Raw genomic sequence first — 21,993 nt, 5'->3', positions numbered from 1 at the left:
CGACAGGCACTAGGCCATCAGGTGCGTAGAAGTGCAGTAAGAAGCTGAGTGAGTGCTGCTCATTCCACCGGGTGCCCTCGTGGCAGTCGCTGCATAGTGTAGGGGGAGGGAAGGGCTGCTTAGGGTGCATCGGGTCCTCCGACATGTCCCCAGCCAGCCGTGCGTTGACTTTGTTATGTACTCGCCAGAGCCAGAGCACAGCATCCTGTGACGTTTGAACCTCGGAGTCCAAATTCTTTGCCATGGTGCTGAAGTGGACAGCACAGTAGCGGCAGGAGAAAAAATAGGTCACATAGCCCCTGACAGCCTGGAGGACATCAGCACCGGATGCGTCCCTTCCAAGTGGGTATCCTGTGTCACAGAGCCAAAAGGCATCAACAACTGCAGCCAGAAGTTGAATGTGAACCTAAATTGCCTTAATATGCACGTAAAAGGCCATGACCAACTACCACAGATTCTCTTGTAAGGGCAGCACATCCTTTTTTCTTTAATTTCATTCCAAAGCTGATTAGTGCAGCTCATACACAAATCGGATGTAAATAAGTGTTCCTCTGAGAAACAGATATGTGATCACTTTGGGATGCCTTTGCTCTAGCATACTGCTACTTATTCATCATCAATGCATGCAAGCATGAAGCTGGAGCCACTGGAACCTGGTTTAGCAGAAGCGAGTGGTTGAAAAGTGAAGCTGTCCTCAGATTCGGCCTGACTTGGCACTATGTGCATAGTTTCATTATGAAAAATTAACTGGGGTTTTCGTGTAAAATGCGAATGAAATGTTACGATCAAGAGCGCCCACTTATATTTCAGGAGGTGCAAGTGTGCCGAAAACTTCCTGCACAAATGTGCATATGAAGCGTAGAAAGTCTCTGAGTGATGCATACATACTCAGGGTTGTGTACAGTGGCAGGCCCTGTTGGCAAAAAGAGGTGTTGCCTCAACACGTACACACAGGGCCTAATGACTGGCCGCTGTATGAAAGTGCAACGAAAAGCAACGTAAAAGGCAATGGGATATGGCGTGGGACACCCGGATAGGAATTTTATGATGATACCAACACTTAATGAGCAAGCTTCCCTCTAACAAACTGTCAGACGTAGAACCAATGAACCGACCAAAGAGGAATTTGATATGTTGCCATGTGCTACGTCAATACCATGCTGAGACAGTGCAGCCATGGATGACGAGGTGCATGCTTAGGCAAGGCAGGTGTGGCCAATGCACAAATGATCTTTGAAAAAAAAAAAAAAAAAAAAGGATGTTTTCTCAAATGTTTGAACTAAAGTTTTGGGGTGTGTTCAGTAACTTTCACTGAAATACCACATGGATGTTTTACATTCCTTCTATATCAGAATGCCAGAACTGCTGAGTCAGCACAGTAAGTGACGTGAACAAAGCATATTTAAAAACTTAGCAAGGGCACCACGCTCTTTAAAGGCCAACTGCAACAAATTTCACTTTGGCAAAATATTTGTATAAATTAGTAGACAACTGAACCAATTTAGCAAAGCCGCACAGCTGGTAATCGTATAGATTTTTTGTTAGCAGCCTTTAAACGGCACCTAAGCAGACGATGCATGCACCTCATGGCGTTGCTATGATGTGACGACACATGCATCTGATCGTGTTACTATGACGCAAGTCCCAGCATGCTGTGTCCTAGATTTTTCCGCACACCGCAGGCTGCCATGGGTGCCACACCTGGAGAACCAATGAGACCAATCAGAGCAGACGGTAGTCAGAGCGTCTCACCCAGGAAGAGGGGTCATCATGTCGATCCACGGCAGCCGTGGTATCTATGCTACGCAGCAGCGTGGCTTCCGTGATAGTGAAGATCATGCCAATGAGTCATGTGTTATGTCATGCGTCACTTCCAGCGAGTGGTAATGGCAGCGTTTTTTTGTTTTTTTTCAGTTTCAGTATCCAAAACAGCTATTTTTGGAAGCTTTTCATGACGTTCCCATTTGTATTTCAAACATCAAATTTTGCCCAGAGGCTCCTCTATAGCTACACTATCTTAAACTAGGCGTTTTATGTGGTCCAAAATTTTATTGTAGTTGGCCTTTAAAGGTTAACTCCAGCAATATTTTGAACAAGTCAAGTAATAGGCTGCTTTGGATATTTGTATGCTTCTTGTCAAGTGTTTTTATGCACAGCCCTGTATATAGTCTTGGAATGAACCAACTAGCAACTAGCCCAAACCAAAGCTTTATTTCCCCCTTCACTTAGTTCTTATCCACATTCAACATGAGACAAGCCTCAACCCCTGCCTTAATGATTTAATCCTTAAAGGAGTACCGACATGACATTTAATCAAAACCCAAGCCCTCTGAACTCTAGAAAAAATACCGGAAAGCCTCATAGCGCCCTAAATAATTGAATATAACATTTGTTTCTATAAACAGGCTTCGGTTTCAATGCTCTGGAGGTTGATGCATCATTTCATGACATCATGATACACTGGCTCACTCCTTTACTGCGATAGCGGTGGTTGCCACACTCAGGCCTTAGCCAGAAAAAAAGTGCACAGCACTCACGTTTCTTTTTTTTTTTTTGTAAGCAAATTCATAACAGCTAGCCATTTTGCTACGCAATGACAGCACATTTTTCTTTCTGTAATGACGTCATGATAGTATCAATGATGCCAGATCCAATATTTCCAGACCAACTTTAGTACATAACTGCCAATCTGAAGATTTAGAAATTCGTAAAACTATCGCGGCGAGTGGGGGGGTCATGCACGGCAGCCCTTTTTTTTTACGGGATTTACATTTTGCGACAAGCTTACCCACAGTTTCACAACCACAAGTGAAATTTATGTTTTGGAGAGAAAAGAGCGAAAACTCCACTGGGGCACAATTTATTTTTGCAATGATTTTGCTGTTGCAGACTTTGCCTGCTTCAGAAACTTCTCCGTGTAGGTTTGCTCAAAGCAAGTACCACTCTGGTGCCCCTTGACCATCAGCAGACTTTTGAGTGTTTTCTCACACACAGATGAGCAAAACTCCATTTGAGTTTTATTCACAGTGTTGAATATTCTCTCACATTCAGCATTGCTGTGGGGAATGGAGAGAATACCCAACATAACCACTGAAATTCTGTGGAACATGAGCGATCCATCGACACTTCGAACGCTTCCTAATTGCGACCACTGCACGTCGCACCTTGGCTCATTCAATATGTTGGCTGGAACCTGATATGCGTGCAAGTTGGCAAACTTGACTTCAAGTGCGTCGATTGCTTCTTTTGATTCGCCACTGGCTGGGGTAGGATAGCAGGGAATGCCATAATAAAATGACGTACACTGTTGAATGAAGCAGTTTCCAGAGCTTGTACTTGAGCAACTTCAGCCATATTGAGATTGGCGTCTTCTAGTGGGAATTGGTGGCGAAAGGAATCGCATGCTGCCGTTAAGCACAGATTTACAGCAGAGAAGAACTCCTCTCTCTCAATGCAGCTCAGTGTCTCAACCACAGAGTAGGTTGTGCTGCCAATGACTATGTCTTCATTACCTTTCTGGTTCTCTGGAGCTCCACAGTCAATTTCCAGCAATGAACGACATGCCTTGACAACACCTGGGCGCACAAATCTAGTCAGGAGATCCTCGAAAAGGCGGTTCAAGAGGCCCCTCAGCACATGAATCTGAGGAGCCTGTGCCTGAAGAAGGCAGTTTACCTTTTCAAAAAGCAGTATAACATTTTGGACAAAAAGACAATCCCTGTCAACCTTTAATTGCCAAACTCTGTCAAACTCTTAGCAGTACTGTTCGAGGAACCATCAGACATTGTTTGAGATATCATCGGCCTTAGTGAGATTAGAAGAACTGGTGAGGCTTATACGTTGCTGAATAACAGCCATGTCCTCTGGTATAGAGGTCTCCCTGATAAGAAGCAATACGGAGTAGGATTCTTAATCCATAAGGACATAGCAGGCAACATTGACGAATTCTACAGCATTAATGAGAGGGTAGCCGTAGTCATAATCAAACTTAATAAGAAGTATAGATTAAAGGTAGTACAAGCCTACGCTCCAAGATCCAGCCACGATGATGAGGAAGTAGATCAGTTTTATGAAGGTGTTGAATTAGCGATGAGAAAAGTGCAAACTCGGTATACAGTAGTAATGGGCGACTTCAACGCAAAAGTGGGGGAAAAGCAGGTGGATGGACAGGCAATTGGCAAACACGGCATCGATTCTAGGAATGCTAGAGGAGAGGTGCTGGTAGAATTCACAGAAAGGAATAAGCTGAGAATAATGAACACCTTTTTCAGGAAGCGTAGCAGCAGAAAGTGGACCTCGAAAAGCCCTAATGGTGAAACAAGGAACGAAATTTATTTCATACTTTCTTCCGATCCCAGCATAGTGCAGGATGTAGAAGTGATAGGTAAGGTAAAGTGCAGTGATCATAGGTTAGTGAGCGCTAGGATTCACCTCAATTTGAAGAGAGAAAGAGTAAAATTGGTCAACAAGAAACAGGTCAACTTAGAGTCAGTAAGGATAAAAGCAAACAAATTTAGGCTGGTGCTTGCAAACAAATTTGCAGCCTTAGAACAGAGAGACGATGATGATGACACAGAGCTAATGAATGAAACCGTAACGAGGCTGACTTCAGAGGCAGCAATTGAAGTGGGAAGCAAGGCACCAAGGCAACCAGTAGGCAAGCTCTCCGAAATAACAAACGACCTAATAAAGAAACGACAAAGCCCGAAACTGTCCAACTCAAGAGATAAGATAGAATTTGCGGAACTGTCAAAACTGATCAACAAGGCGAAAATAAGTGATATTCGACATTATAACGTGAGAAAGATTGAGGAAGCCATAAAAAATGGGCGCAGCCTGAAATCAGTGAGAAAGAGACTTGGCATAGGACAAACCAAGATGTATGCACTGAAAGATAAGCTGGGTAATATCACCAGCGATCTCGAAGCTATAATAAATGTGGCAGAAGAATTCTATACTGACCTGTACAGTACCCAGAGGACTCGGGAGAACTCCATTCGGAATGATAATGAACAGGATACAGAAACTCCTCCTATAACTAGAGATGAGGTCAGAAGGGCCTTGCAAGTCATGAAACGGGGAAAAGCGGCAGGAGAAGATGGAATAACAGTCAATTTAATCAAAGATGGAGGAGAAATAATGTTTGAAAAACTGGCGGCTCTCTATACGAAATGTCTATTGACTGCAAGGCTCTCAGAAAACTGGAAGAATGCAAACATTATACTAATCCACGAAAAGGGAGACATTAAAGAACTGAAAAATTATAGGCCTATTAGTTTACTCCCAGTATTATAAAAAATATTTACCGAAACAATCTTCAATAGGATAAGGGCAACACTGGACTTTAGTCAACCAAGGGAACAGGCGGGCTTCAGGAAAGGATTCTCTACAATGGATCACATCCATGTCATTTATCGGGTTATAGAGAAATCCGCAGAGTACAATAACCCTCTCTATATGGCTTTCCTAGATTACAGAAAAGCATTTGATTCAGTAGAGATACCAGCAGTCATAGAGGCATTGTGTAGTCAAGGAGTACAGACCACTTACGTAAATACCTTAGAAAATATCTACAGACATTCCACAGCCACCTTAATTCTACACAAGAAAAGTAGGAAGATACCTATAAAGAAAGGAGTCAAACAAGGAGACACAATCTCTCCAATGCTATTCACTGCGTGCTTGGAAGAAATATTCAAAGTATTAAACTGGGAAGGTTTAGGAGTAAGGATCGACGGCGAATACCTCAGCAACCTTCAGTTTGCCGATGACATTGTTCTATTCAGCAACACTGCAGATGAGTTACAAATGATTGAGGACCTTAACAGAGAGAGTGTAATAGTGGGGCTGAAGATTAATATGCAGAAGATAAAGATAATGATGAACAACCGGGCAAGGGAACAAGAATTCGGGATCGCCAGTCAGCCCCTAGAGTGTGTGAAGGAGTATGTTTACCTAGGTCAACTAATCACAGGGAACCTTGACCATGAGAAGGAAATTCACAGAAGAATAAAAATGGGTTAGATTGCATATGACAGACATCATTAGCTCCTGACTGGAAGCTTACCGTTATCATTGAAAAGGAAGGAGTAGAATCACTGCATTTTACTAGTGCTGACATATGGAGAAGAGACTTGGATATTGACAAAGAAGTTTGAGAACAAGTTAAGGACCGCGCAAAGATCGATGGAATGAAGAATGCTAGGCATAAATTTAAGAGACAGAAAGAGAGTGGTTTGGATCAGAGAGCAAACGGGTATAGACGACATTCTAATTGACATGAAGAGAAAAAAATGGCACTGGACAGGTCATGTAATGCGTAGAGTAGACAAGCGTTGTACCATTAGGGTGACAGAATGGGTACCAAGAGAAGGGAACCGCAGTAGAGGCCGACAGAAGACTAGGTGGTGCGACGAAATTAGGAAATTTGCGGGTGCTAGTTGAAATCGGCTGGCGCAGGACAGGGGTAATTGGAGATTGCGGGGAAAGGCCTTCGTCTTGCAGTGGACATAAAATAGGATGATGATGAGATGATGATGATCATGATGAACACAAATAAAATAGGTGCTCCTCACGGGTCATGTGGCTGGCTTCCCCAGAATCCTTGTTATGAAGTTTCAGTTTTTTTGCTTGAGGTCCAGAACGAGCTCCTTTCCTCTTTAGCAAGAGTTCATCGCCATCAGTGCTTTTCTTCCCGAGGCCTGCAGCAGTCTTGTGAAGATGCGTAGCAGACTTTAGGGTCAGTGCAGGTTTCTTGTGGGTTTGTGAGAAGTCTTCAGAATTTGGTATGACTCCAAAAACAAGCTCTGCTTGTTGACTGCTTTGTTTCAGATAAAAAAAAAGCTGAGTAGTGGTTTGCACTGGTCGAGCAGCATCTTCAAACACTTTCCCAACGACAGCCAACGTGTTGGCGAATGCTTCAACACCTTTCTGACCTCGGCGTCTTGCATTTTTTGGAACTCTTTAAGTCGATCTTTCTGTTTCAAGCTTTTCTTTAGGTAAAAAAACATGTCAACCGAAGCCCCATTAACCTTTACAGGAAAACATGAAGCTCCTTTTTGGGCAGCCAAGTTGATGAGATGGCACGGGCAACCAACCCCTATCAAGCCTGGTTGAGCCTCTCTCAATACAGTAGAAACACTTTTTCTTGCCGATCACGGCATTGTCCGAACACATAGCCAATAGGTTTCCAACAGGCAAATTCCAAGACTTCATCTCGTCCAGAACCAGATTTGCAATCTTGTGACCCGTCGCTTCCCCTTGGATTGTCCCGAGGCAAAGAAGGCTGCTTTCGACTCTACTTGTTTCTTTTAACAAAATATGTCGCAACAATAGGGTAAAGCTGCGTATCCCTACTGTTACTGCCATCTACAGTGATCGAAAATACTTGCTGTTTTAGGGCATCCAGCAAAAGAGTCTCCGCGCTGGTGGCCATTTCCAGAATTGACGTCGTTTTTGTTCGTCCACAGGCGAAGCGTTTCGCTTCTTCGCACTTGGGGAACATCTTCCGGAAAAGCGGTCTGGCATGATCGCTGATACTCAGCGGGATGTTGTGTTCAACTAAAAATGCCGTCAAGAGGCATTCTGCACAAATCTCATCGAGGCCGTTGTCGCTGCGTACAAAACTTGCTAGGCTTGGCTGGCTGTACGCGGCTTGCACGTATAATTGATGCTTTTTCGAAGCGATGTGGACTTTGATGTCAGACTTGCTGCCATGTGAGATGTTCACATCACAGGCACACATGGTGCAGAATCCGAACTTCTCCCCTTTCTTCGATGGCACGAAGCACAGAAATTCTGCCGTGTGCGATATCAAAAACACTTGGAAGTACTGTCGGGGCTTCGAGCCCACCATTGCACTGCGAAGCCGCTACAGGCTGGAGTCGCACTGCGTCCGACGCGGCAGCTAGTCACACAAAAGGCGAGGCCAACACTGCAGTGACTGAAGCTGACAGGTCCAAACCTGTGTGCCCGCGCAAACAAAGGCAACAGCCTGGCAACAGGTTTGCGGAGGTGCTAGAGGCGCTATTGGCACTACCGAGCTTTGGATATGGATTTGTGACCCCCCTAGTAGACGACAGAAGTCACTACAACCTTGCAGCTGCTGATGATGATACCATATATACGTATAGCCCTCTCGTGGCGGCACAAGGTACCATGGTGTAGTTTTACTACATTTTCACATTGTTCTTTTTTTTTTTCAAAAAAAAATTTTCCGTAAAATTTCAAGCAAGATTTGTAAAATCGTAAGACTGCTCGAAATTCGTACATTTTATGGAAAATTCTGAAGAGTTGGCAGATATGTTAGTACCGTATTTACCCGCGTATAACCCGCCCCTGCGTATAACCCGCACCCCTAACTTTGAACTCGGCGGAAAAAAAAAAAAAAAACTCGCGTATAACCCGCACGTTTACCTGAAAAAAAAAAATGAGCGCTAGAAAGATGCAACTCACACTCAGTGATCATTTCGTTTTCAGAACATTTATTCAAACGACCGCCACCACGTCACTGGTTATCCGATTCTTAATCGTCGCCGCTCTCACTACTGCCATCCGAGGCTTCATCGCCACTCTCAAAGACGTAGTCGTCCTCGGAACCATCCAAACTATTACTGATCGCACATTTTTTAAAGCTTTTCCGCACCAAATCGGCCGGTATCGCTTTCCACGCATCCACGATCCACTGGCACAGCAATGGAATATCAGGCCTTCGCACGCGTCCCGTCGGTGTGAGGGCGTAAATGCCGTCGGCCATCCACTGGGCATACAGCCGCTTCACGTGTGCCTTGAACGGCTTGTTCAGGCACACGTCGAGTGGCTGTAGCATGGACGTCATGCCGCCAGGTATTATGACGAGGTCGGTGCTGGTCTCGGCAAGGCGAGCCTTCACCGCATCAGTGCAGTGGCCTCTGAAGGAATCTAGTACGAGCATCGACCGGCGTGCCAGCAAGGCACCTGGTCTTCGCTCCCAGATTACTCGAAGCCAGTCACCGACTAGGCCACTGTTCATCCACGAATTTTCTTCCGCACGCACAACGATTCCTGGGGGCAGTGGAATGCTAGGTAGCGTCTTGCGTTTGAAAATGACATACGGGCGCAGTTTCGTGCCGTCAGCCAAAGCGCATAGCATGACTGTGCAGCGCAGCTTGGCATTTCCGCCGGTCAGCACGCTGACTGATTTGGAGCCCTTTTTTTCCATGGTCGTGTCCATCGGCATCTCAAAGTACACAGGTGTTTGATCAGCATTTCCCACCTGAGACAGCAAATAGCTGTGCTCCTTCCGAAGTGCGATCACATATCGTTGAAAGTTCAACAACTTTTCCTCGTAGGCTTCAGGAAGCCGCTGGCACATGGTTGTTCGCCGCCGCATAGAAAATCCATGTCTTCGCATGAAGCGCTGAAGCCATCCACGGCTTGCACGAAACTCACGTGGAATGTTCAATTCCCGGGCCAACTTCAGGGCTTCCATTTGCGCCATCTCAGTCGAAACAGCGTGGCCACGACTTCTCTGCTCCTCAATGAACTTCGCAAGCTGCGTCTCGAGGTGGGGGTACGCGCCAGTCTTCGGACCCCGAAACGCTCGCCTGTCCCGGTTCGTTGCTTCGAGACTCTCTTTTTTCTTCCTCCAGTCGCGAATGCACGACTCGTCGACGTCATGCTGTCTTGCAGCAGCTCTGTTGCCGATTTCTTCGGCAGCGGCTATAATCTTTAGCTTCTCTTTCGCTGTGAAACACTGCCGTCGAGTCGCACTCATGATGCCAAAACAAAGCAGGCAAACAGTGCAAACTGGGGTAAGTACACTAAACAGCGCCTAACGCGAGGCTCAACAATGCTGGCCTTTCGTTGGCCCTTCATCGGCTTGACAAGCGTCGATGACGATGGGGATGGCGGACTACACGGGGAGGCCGCCGCACATTGCGGTGAAGCCGACCCCCCCCCCCCCCCCCCCCCTCCCAAGGAAAAAATTCGCAGATAACCCGCACCCCCACTTTTTAAACGCGTTTTTTCACATTTTGGTGCGGGTTATACGCGAATAAATACGGTATATATAAGTGTTTCCCAACCAACATAATTGCCATGTGTCACCCTTTTACATGTAAAAAGCATGTGGTACAGTTTCTACAACCTCATCATGATCATCATTTATTAACCCTTAAAGGCCCCTTATGGGGTATTACATAAGGGGGTACATACTTCAGAAGTACGTGTCAGCATGCGGCAAAACATTGAAAGAACTGAGGTCACATATCATGGTTACAAAGTCAGCAGCTACCGTATACAGTTAAACCTGGATATAACGAAGTCTGTAAAATCGACACTTCATTTCACTATATGGAAATTTCACTACACTGAACTTTGACCTTTGCACAGAGCAGACTCTGACCGATTCATTTTTATATGGAAGGAGCCATAAAAAAACGTCTGAATAATCAGGCAGTCAGAAAAAAACTAATTTCAATAACACAAAAAAAAAGGAATCAGTTTTGTTGAATTTGGGAGCCACTAACAACCTTTACAGTTTAATGCCGCATCGATGCACTCTCTGTCACAGCTGGCGTATGGCCACTGTCACGGGGACTGCAAGTTCAACGCGCTGCGGAGATCGGTGTAAGCGAAACTTTCGTGTCCATTCCGCTGCTGCGGCTTGTCAACATAACCTCAGGTGTCGCCCAGAGTTGCACGACACCAAATGTTATGTTCACCGAACCGAAGTGCTGCTCTCCACACAGCCCGATAAATGCAGCATCAAAACCTGTAGGATTCTGCAAGAAAGGTTTCCTTTAAAGTTTTGTGGAAGCAAGGCGAAAACCTGAATTATCGCAAGTTTGTTCACAGTTGCCATATTTCCTGTTTTGCCACAGGGCACGCACATCATGTCCAAGAAATCGAGCAAGATCTGGTATAGCATCAAAAATTTCAGTCACTGTTACAGATTGGCTCAATAGTTGCAAGTCAATCTTATGACCGAACACCTACATGGTTTTATGGAGTAGGCAGCAGTGCCACAGATAAGTGCAAGCAGCTCTGAATAATCGGTAGGCTACTTATATCCAAAACTTGTTGCAGGAGCAGTAAATTCATAGAAAACACTTTCATTTCCAGTAAAGGCATTTGTTGGCTTCATTTGGTTTCACTGGGAATTTGTCCTTTTCTTCAGCAAGTTGAGGACAGCTTCTTTTGAGTTCGAGTTGAAGGGAGCGAGCTCTGTGGTGTATACTGCGAAACCAGTGGCAACATCCTTTTTTCTTACCAACCAAGATTGCTTGCAAGATGCTAGCCTCGTCCTCAAGCAAAAGGGTGTTACATTTAGTGCTACCGCCTTTACCGCTACTTATGCTTATCACTTGCTACATGAGACGGGGAGAATTGGTGTATTGACCTTGGAGATGGAGACAACAGAAACATCCGAGACACCAAACCTGGCGCTGACGGAAGACACACGTGGAATATGGAACTATGCTGCATAGAGTGCACAACACGATGCGTTGATATGTGTATGCCCTAGCGCCTCTGATCAACACTGCCCTTGCCAGCTTATGGCCTCCGAGACCTGGCGGTGCATCTCAGAAGCCACAACCAGCTAAATTTTCTACTGCAGAGAAGACGCTGCTCTGTTTTGGAGGCTGCTTTCTAACACACAGCGAACAATCTGACTGCTGGAACCTGCAGTAGCTGTCATTTACTGGTTTTCCTTCGCAAGAGCAGCGAAATTTTGTTGTATTGAAATTGCAGATAAATATGCTTTGTTTTATTGAAGTTAAAAACACATAATATACTATGGATGTGGACTTATAAAAAGATCAATACTTCATTATACCGAGGATTTCACTATATTGAAATTAATTATAGCAAGGTTTAACTGTATAAAGCAAAAAAAGCTAGTTTTTTGTGTCGGTGCTCCTTTGTAGCATTAGAACACTGCACCTTTAGCTCCAACAACACAAGTGCATGCATTGGGTAGGTCATGTACAAGAATTCACAATATCACTCACAAGTGCACTATGTTGGGCGATAAAATAGCCATTCACCATCTATAATGCTGCAAGCACTGACATGAGCACAAATTTGAGATTTTTTCCTCCGATTTATGACTATACAGTGGTAATATATAAAGTGTAAAACAGCTATATTCACCATTTCTAATGCTATAAGCACTGACAGGAGCACGGATCAGGGCTTGCAGTCCCCATTTAAGGCTTTAATGTGGTACTGAATTGAACAGCTTGAACAGAGGACGAGGACGGACGAGACAAGACGAAGTGCTGTTCCTTGTCATCTGTTCACGTTATTCAATTCAGTATGTATGAGGGACGTTCCAAAAGCAAGTTTTTGTCAATTATTTTCACACGGAAATGTTATTGCCAAAAAGAAATTCACCATGGCATCATGAACCATAGACCTTACACTATTTTCCCACTTGTCACCACCAACATTGAGACATTTGTCATAGCGTGCAATCATTCTGAAGAAACCACTATAGTAAAGCTCGGTGCCCTGCAATACAAGGAATTGTTGCACAGACTGCTCCACCAAAGCAGTGTTTTTGAGGTGGTGGTGGTAAACATTTATTACTTGAGCCTTTTTACAACATAACTTGTGAGGGGGCTCAGGAGCACGTAAGGAGTTTGTGGCCCTCGGCGACCCTCAGAGCCCAGTCCACCAGCCGTATTTGGTCGTCTGGGTTGAAGCTAGACACCGCATTCTCCCATCCCTCGACGTCGGTGAGTTTCCACTCAGAGGGCGGCTGGAGCTCAGGGCATAAGAACATTATGTGATGGAAGTTGGCTCTAGGCGCACCGCAGAGCATACATTCCTGTCGATATAGGCCTGGATGAACCAGGGTGAGAAAAGCTGGAGAAAGGATGGTTTTTGCCTGAAGCTGGCGCCAGGTAGTTTGTTGGAATTTCGTTAAGGATTTATGTGGGGGACGATATCTCAACCGCATTTCGCGGTAGTGGAGGGTGACCTCATGATATTCTACCAAGTCTCTGGCGTTATCCAGGTTATCGGACGGCGTGGCTCGGTTGACGGCTACTCGAGCGATAGAATGGGCCATCTCATTGCCTGGATGGCCTGCGTGCGCGGGCACCCAGATGACCTTAATTGGTCTGAGAGGGGTCTTATGATTGAGAATTTTCCGTGCTGGTTCATGAACTCGACCTTTCAAGTAGTTGCGAATTGCAGTGTTGGAGTCGCTAAGGATAACCTCGGCAGCGGTGGTTGAGATGGCCAGCACTATGGCAGCCTCCTCCGCCTCGATGGATGTGCGCACCTGTACTGTAGCAGCTGTGATGTAACCAAGTTGATGTGACACTACACTTACGGCATAGGCTGGTTTCTGTGGGTAGCTAGCGGCGTCGACACACACAGTGAGGTGGTCGTGCTGGTATTGTTTGTAGAGGGCTTTTGCCCTGGTCTGCTTGCGTGCCTTGTGATGCATTGGGTGCATGTTTTCAGGCAGGGGGAGAATAGTGATGCAGTTTTGTATGTCCGATGGTAAGGGACATGTCCGATTGGCCTTGGAAGTCGGGATTAGTCCTAGTTTGTCCAGGATGTGTTGACCTATAGTGGTAGAGGACAGCCTCTCAATTTGGGCTGTGTGATGGGCTTCCGTGAGCTCATCAAATGTGTTATGTACCCCCATGCGAAGGAGGCACTCATTTGGCGTGTGCCTGGGGAGGTTAAGTGCTGTCTTATACGCTTGACTATAAGGGCATCCACTTTTTCCGTTTCCGCCCGGTTGAGATGTAGATATGGGAGCAAGTATACTACTCTGCTTATGACAAAGGCCTGCACTAACTTTCTCAAGTCATGCTCTCTCATCCCATTGTGTCTATTGGCTATCCGTTTAATCAGGCGCATAGTGTGATGTACTGTGGTGGTGATTTTGTTCATGGTCACGGTGTGTCTGCCGTTGTTCTGCATGACCATGCCAAGCACTCGTAGCTGCGTGACCTCTGGAATGGAGTACGTCCTCATGTGGATACGGATGCTGGGGGGGTGGAGCTGGGCCTGCCCGACTCTTGGGGGGGGTGGAGAACAAGAAGTTCTGACTTGGTGGAGGAGCACGCGAGGCCTATTGCCATAGCCCGCTCCACCACCACATCGGCCCCTGCTTGTAAGGTCGCCTCCATGTCGCCTATGGTGCCTGTAGTGGTTCACAAGGTAATACCATCTGCATACAGGGAGTGCGAGAGGTTGGAAATATTTGCCAGGTCTCTGGCCATGAGAATGAGAGTAAGGTTGAAGAGGAGTGGCGAGAGCACTGACCCTTGCAGTGTGCCTCTGCTACCCAGTTGGAGCTTCTCTGTTGTCAGTTCTCCCACAGTAAGGACTACAGTCCTGGCCTGTAGGAAAGCTGTGACATAGGCGTGAGTTTTCCCGCCTACATGTAGATCGGATAAGGCGTTCAGGACTGTGGTATGTTCCACACTGTCGAAGGCCTTGGTGAGGTCGAGTGCTAGTATGGCTCTTGTGCGTTTGGCGCGCCGGGGGTGCAGGACTTCTTTAGAGAGCTGAAGCATGACGTCTTGCGTGGATAGATGCCCACTGAAGCCAATCATTGTGTGAAGGAAGAGATTATGTGCGTGCATATGCTGTTGGAGTCTTTCTAGTATGACATGTTCGAAGAGCTTACCTAGACATGAAGTGAGTGAAATCGGACGTAGGTTTTTTAGATCTAGCGGCTTGCCTGGCTTGGGAATAAAGGTTATCTTTGCATGGGTCCACTGTGGTGGGAGGGCTCCTGCGGCCCAGTGCAAGTTAGAGTCGGGTTATCACCTGTATCGATCTGTCATCAAGGTTTCGAAGAGCTTTGTTCGTGATGTTATCCTCCCCTGGGGCGGATGTGGTTCTGAGCTTATGTAAGGCTGTGCGGACTTCCCAGGCTCCTTCCGTCGTTGAACCAGCAACAGGCACGGATTCTTACAGCGAGTGTTTGTTTTACCCGGTGTACCATCTTCTCTTTCAAAAAAATGATGAAACTTTCGGAACGTCCCTCATATACCAGCATGCCCAGTATATTCTGCCATGCAAAGTGGCAATAGTACTATACATAGTGTAAAACAGCTATTCACCATTTAGGACACCATAAACACTTAGATGAGCATATATCTGGGATTTTGTTCCCTTTTAAGACTGTAATATGGTAATATACTGAATGTAAACGGATTTTCTCTAGACATCAATGGAGAAAACGTTAGATGGGCAGCTTGCTAATATGCTTTAACATGCATCACGCTTAAGAAATTAAGTTTTATCGATTACCATGGCAACTCAACCTTCATTTCACAGGCTGCTTAACAGCCTTTGGCAATAGCAGTGCAAGTTATCACAGCATATTAAACTATATTTGCAAGAAAATAATGCAGACACTCTACCTCCAGACTTGAGGTAGGCACTAACAGTCAGGCTGTGGAAAAGCATCCACAGAGCACAGGGATAACCACGTAAGCGTGGCTGGCTGCCTAGACAGCCTTCATAGGGCCCCATGACTGGCAGGCCCACCTGTAAAGTATTGTTATATGAAGGATACGCATTAGGGGTGTGCACATAAAAAAAAATTCTAATAAAACTAAATATGACTATTATAGAATCTGTCCGTCAAATACTATCAGATCGAATATAAAATACTTTTCTGCTTATCATTATAGGAAAGAGAACATGAAAAAAAAGAAGTGGTGCCAAATGTCTTATTTCTTGAGTATTGCAGCACTATTTGAAAATCAATTCAACTGAGCAACATGTAAATCAGCAAGAAAAAAAAAAAAAAAGACACTTGGGTTCCTGGTTGGTAACGGCACACATTTTGCCATAATCAATAAAATATTCATATTAATCAAATAGATTCTCAAATCAAATACAGCACCAGAATAATCGAAACTACAAGCAGTGGGTTCCACTTAGTGCGAAGAACAAACAGGTAAACACTTGAAATCTTGAGGTGTCCAGGCGGCTGCCTAGGCCTACATGTCCCGCATATGCCAGTGATGACGCACAGAGAGCAGTGCACACACGCTACTGGAAATCCTTCCTGCTCCTTTCAGTTATAAGAGCTATGGTTCACAGCTCTGACAGGACAAGGCACATGGTGCTGACCAACTATGTAAGCTGGGGCCTCTGAGATTGCCTGAGGGTGTGTGCCCCCAATCTCAAAGTTATGGGGACGCGAGAGTCTGATCTTATTTTCCCCACACGGCTTCCATGTCTCTTGGAATTTGGCTTCCCTGTGTAGCATGTACGGCATCTGTGGTTGCGCAATTGTATGAAAGATGGTGTATCGTGCACGGCTAAAGTCAGCTGACAGCGGGGTGCATGCTTGAGACCCCACCAAGTCAAGTGAAGGCGAGAGAAGTGGCCAACTAGGGTTAATGCATGGATTAGGAAAGCAAGCTTTTCAGAGCTTTGCCAGAGAACAAATACAACCAACTAACCTACACTGTCAGCACCATTGCGCTGTGTGTGTGTGCAGTTTGCAGAACAGTAGTTACTGCACAATTGTGTGTGTGTTTTGAAACTTGAGGCCTCCCCAGTTTAACTTCAGACTAAAGATGTTCAGAATTTAAATAACAAGAAGAAAAAAGCTAGAGTACTTATAAAGAACATCCTGTTTTCATTTTTCAGAACACCAGGAACAAAGAAGTAAACAAATTCAAAATTTTTTTAGATGATTAAAAGTGTCATGTTCAAATTTTACTCAGAGCACAGGCTCCTTCACAGTAATGCAAACCAATGGCATGTAGTACTGAAAGGGAGAAAAAAATGTTGGTACAGCTCGAACATGTCTTGCTAACATGGTGGTAAAACAGGTCAAGAATTCTATTTTTATTAGGCACTATCCAGCTTCGTGACACCACAGCAAAGATTTGCATGTGCAGTAATTATGCTTGGCCTCCAAGACTGACGCTTTCAACTGTTGGTACCACACAATGCCTCGCAGGCGTGCACTTAAGGCAGCTAAACTTGCGCACTAAATGGACATGAAATATACAGCAAATAACTGAGTATAAGTACTTATGAGTTACCATTGCAATTAACCTGTACTAGACAATGCATATAGACAACATAATAGGTAAAGGAAACCAAAGATTAGGGTATATAAGGCGGACGATTATGCACGCCACATTCGAAACCAAGCTAACTGCCTACAAAATGTGTGACCCATACTGGAGTACACCTGTAAGGCATGGGATCTGCACTCCGAAACACTTCCATCAAAATTACAAATTGTACAGCAGCATGCTCTTCGGTTTGTGTACTGGGCTTACAGTCAAGACATTTTGGTATCCTATCCCTGCTTTATATTACAGCAAATCTGCCATTGCTAGAATCACGAAGAAAGCAGAAACAGTTTAACCTCTTTTACAAAACAGTTAATTTAATGTTCACTGACAAGTGAAAATATATAAGCAAATCGAGATCAAGAATTAAACGGAATAAACATGGCAAATGTGTAGAGGAACACAGATTTTCAAAAGACTGCTTTAGGTAATATGTTTTACTCAGATAAGCATGTGACAGGAACAAATTTCCAGAGCACGTTGTCACGGCAGCGGACAAGCATGCGTTCTTCTCCTTGGTTCCTGATTATTCAGTAATTATTTACCTAGTAATTAGATATCTATCTGTATCTACACCATAGTATTACTGGCGCCTTTTCATGGAGATAGTTTAAACATGTCATTGAGCAATAATTGTGTTCGTAGTACAGTTAAACATTGATATAACAAAGTAGGTAAAATCGGCAATTTGCTTCGTTATAACGCAATTTCATTGTACAGGAATTCGACCTTTTATGCAAATACATGTATATACAGTTGCCGATCGATTTTTCTCACACGGTAAGGGGCCAAAGAATTTTCCAAATTATCAGGCAATCGAAAAAAGCACATTTGAATGAGAAAACAATTTTGATGAATTTGGGAGTCGGCGACAAATAATACGGTTTCATGCCACGTCAACGATATCTTCACATAGGTGGTACGAATTAAGCGAAGCCAGCCACGTTTTCGTGTGCAGTCTTCCCCCGCGGCTGATAGCGTCGCCCACAATGGGATGGCGCTATCATGAAAAGCGCCTGCAGCGGAGACTGAATGCTTCGTCTGATTCTCGCTTCAACGGGTCACCGAAACTCGAGATTACGCAACTCCCAATACTAAACGTGCTGCGGGAAGACAGCTTGCATGATGCCACACGGACTCGACGGCATGCAGGGTACACGGCTGCGTATGCGCTCAGCCACACTTACAGCCACATGCAGCCACGCTAAGCCACGCGCAGCCACAGCCGAGACGCGCGCCATATATCGCGACGTGCGTCAACTTACCCGCCCTGCGCGCTTGATCACACTACCGCGAGCTCGCTCCCCTCCCCCTCTTTCCCTTCGCTCCCGCGGGGAAGCGGCCCTCGTACGTGAAGTCACCATCTTTCTTTCTCACCCTCGCACATTTTCACTCACATCTAAAGCACAACGTGTGCGGGGCACATAGGATCTTATCGCACTTGGACTTTATACGGAACATGATGCGGCTACACATCGGCAGTTGCTCTTGTAGTGCTGCTTGCGATTTGAGAGGTGCGTTTGCAACCAGCTGCTTGTAATTCAATCATTTGACCAGCTGCATCTGCGGAAGTTTCATTTATTGTCTTGGCTTTCCTTTGCTGCACAAGCAAAATTTCGTTATATTGAAATTGCATACAAATGCACTTCGTTATATTGAGGTTCTAAATACATGGTGTTCTATGGACAAGAGGTTATGAAAAGTTAAATACTTTGTTATATCGAGAATTTTGTTATACTGAACTTCACTATATCGAGGTTTAACTGCACCTAAATAAGCGGGCATAGTTTGCATGTTCCTTTGCCTACTGATTTGTTGCCATGTCTACTGTGAGTAATATATATGTTTATATTTTGTATGTATATTTAACATATTTGTTCTAATTGCATTATGGATTATTTACTGCCATCATAAGATCTAAGTAATAGTTATTGATTATATGTTTATTACTTATTGATTTGTTGCCATGTTACCTGTGAGTCGACTGTATGTTTCTACTCCTATCTTGGTCCCGAATTGACCGACAGTACCAAATAAGTAAATACATAAAACGAAAGGAAGGGCTGGTTAAGAGAACTTCAAAATGCTTGCTGGTCCCAGCTTAATGGGGCAACTATGTGTGCTGGTGGGTGCTGGAAATGATTAGTAACGAAATGTTGGGTGTATTTTACACCCCACATAACTATGCTTTCAGTTTAGCTACCATATTCCAGCCGTGGAACAAATTCACACCAATTGGGTCAAGAATGAAACATGGCAGTTGGCAAAGTAGGTGGGCACATCAACATGGCGGTGAGGCCTTTGGACCAATTAACCACTCTGGCATGTCCTTTGCATGGGAACTAACAGCCGGAAAATGTATCGTCCCATCACAGTTTTTCAATATATTTAACGTTGGTGTCAAAAAATTGTTTTCCGTATTAACTGGTAAAAAAGAAGCGTAACTATGTTAGGTCACTTTTTGCTAACTCGATCACGAATGTAGAAGCTGGGAAATTGTACGAAACGGAATCGTAAAAACGAGGTTCCACTGTATCTGTACTAAAGCGCTTCAAAAATTGTTGTTCTTAAAAGGAAATGAAAAGACCTTTCTGCCAGCACAACAACTCTGGCTTATAATGCTTTTCTTTGGTTTCAGTTTGAATATGCAGCAGTCATATGGGACCCTTTTACTGAAAAATGCTATTATACACCTAGGGAAGGTAAACGAAAAGTCATAGGATACATACCTAATTAGCAAGTATCAAAGACAAGACTCCCCTATCTTACTGATGCAACAACATTCCCTTGTTAGAAACATGAAGGAAATTGAGCCCGCTTAATATTTTTAGATAAACTTCACTTAAGGAATAAATGTTGTACCCCATTGTGTTAAATCAGTTACAGCAAGAAGAACCTAAATAAACATGATCACTCATTCGCACTTGTATTTGCATGAACTAATGCCTATAAACAGGGTGTCTACCAAGTTGACATTTCCAAATTCCCTGAGTTTTCCAGGTTTTCCCTGAGTGCCTTTGCCAAATTCCCTGAGCTACACAGAACTTTGTTTTATGTCAAGAGACGGGCTTGCCACCATGACACCCGATGGTGTCTCTCTAGTAAGCATGCTAAAAAATAAAAAACGACTTAATCCAGCTTGAATAGTAAGGGTCAGTGTTTATTTTATTCAAAAAGAAAACAGAAGGGAGGAGTTAGTAAAATGCACAGCGAAAAAAAGATATATTGGAAAAAATGCATAAAACTCATAGTGAGACATTCTCAAATACAAATAAAAACGAGATGCATACAGAAGCAAATATTTTCGAAGCTTAGCTATTTGCTGGAGACCCCATATAGAAGGCAAGTGGGACTATGCCTCTGAACATTATATTGACCCATCGTAAATATATAGTAACTAATATTCATTAATTGTAAAGTGAGTCGTGCTATGTTTCTTCAACAAATATATTGAATCATCCGCTCAAATTACTTGCAAAGGTTAATTATTGGGTCCAAGCATTACAACAAGGAAAGAAATAATCTTTTGCGATTACTACCAAAACCCCCCACTTCGCTTTCACGAAGGCATTACCCTCTTTGAAGGGATGTCAAAGAGGGCGATGCCTTCGTGAAAGCGGTCGTTTGAAGGGATACATTTCACTGAGAATTGGAATGGGTGTACCTTAAGAAAGCAGAATGTGCAATTTACTCAAAGCCTAATGTTCATTGTCTATCCCTTGTAACCACTACACAGTAATGGCAAAAATAAGTTGCGTTTGCAAATGTTATGCCGTGACCGAAGGGGCTATTACGAGATTCACAGTTTGTTTCTCCGGTGTTCTTGGTGAGCTAAACAAGGCATTTTCTTTATTTCTAGGGAAAGTTAGGGGCATGGTATAGATAAGTGTAGGCAATGCTCCAAATGGGTGGGTTAAATGCACATTTTCAAGTAGAATAAGTATGCAAGTGGTCCGTAGCCTTATTAGTCTGTTTTACGAGCAGTGTAATACTTACACTGCTGCGCTTGCATAATTACAATAACAACTGAGATGAAATTGTGTAAACATATGAGGAGCAATACGCCAAGTTTACGTGCTATGGTAAATGCATGTTGATCAAATACAGCATTAAAAAATTGTGAACAAGTGTTACTGCTATTGTCCCAAGAGAGTTTAAGATACTTTAAACTTTGAAGGAATAGGCAGCATTTCAAGTGGAATGTGTTGCATAGTTTTAATATTTCTGGGTTATTGAGAAGCGTTACGAATAATCATGGAACCCTCATTTTTTTGTACTTACTTTGTCATGCGTGATATATTAGTTTCGGCTGGTATCCTCACTGAACTAAAGAAGAAAGCTTCGTTAGGTTTGGCGACTTTAAGGACAAATTAATGGGTGATGTGGAGGTGAAGTTCAATATAGATGGCTTTCGTAATAAATTATGTATGCAAGCACTCCAGCGTGTTTGGGCGTGTCTAACGAGAGCGGAAGAATTGAGCCCGCTGCTCTGGCAGCACTATAAAAGCCGTCAAGGCCAAATTTAGCGAAAATTGGTGGTGCCCAATGGAAACTTCCTGTGCGAAGTGGTTGGATCAAATACAGCTGTTGTAAAAGTTTTCTTATTCAAGCATTAGAGTGTGTGATATGGCCGCTATCAACTATGCTTCCCTGTGTCCCGACATAGCTGTAGTTTAGAACAGGCTCATGTTTTGTGCAAAGTGGAGGGGGCCATTGTAACTGCAATGTGTGACAAAATTTTTACATTTCTGGTCTGGTTAAAAGCGTAAATAATAATGAGCCATCATTTTTCTTTCCTTATTTTCATGTGTCATAACACCTTCCATCCTTGTTTCAGCGATGTCCTCCATGAACTAAACAATACATTTTGTTTATATTTGGCGAAAATAAAGGGCGCATTATCCCCCATATGAAGGCAAACTTCGAAGATAGA

At 44.1% G+C, this 21,993-nt stretch overlaps 1 protein-coding gene across 2 annotated transcripts in view; it reads right to left on the bottom strand.

The window, feature by feature from the left end:
• Positions 1-21,993, bottom strand: part of LOC126543883 (sulfhydryl oxidase 1-like) — a 102,636-nt gene that overhangs the window by 26,010 nt on the left and 54,633 nt on the right. For both annotated transcript variants that reach the window (XM_050191015.3, XM_055061940.2), the window contains exons 9-10: positions 15,381-15,507; positions 1-351 (exon numbers count right to left, since the gene is read on the bottom strand). In XM_050191015.3, coding sequence (XP_050046972.1) covers positions 1-351; positions 15,381-15,507 — 478 coding nt within the window. The remainder of the gene's footprint in view (positions 352-15,380; positions 15,508-21,993) is intronic.

The sequence above is a fragment of the Dermacentor andersoni genome, chromosome 1 (genome assembly GCF_023375885.2).
Source record: "Dermacentor andersoni chromosome 1, qqDerAnde1_hic_scaffold, whole genome shotgun sequence".
NCBI classification, from domain to species: Eukaryota; Metazoa; Arthropoda; class Arachnida; order Ixodida; family Ixodidae; genus Dermacentor; species Dermacentor andersoni.
The sequence above is the reverse complement of the archived record's forward strand: the minus strand, read 5'-3'. Positions and strand labels throughout refer to the sequence as shown.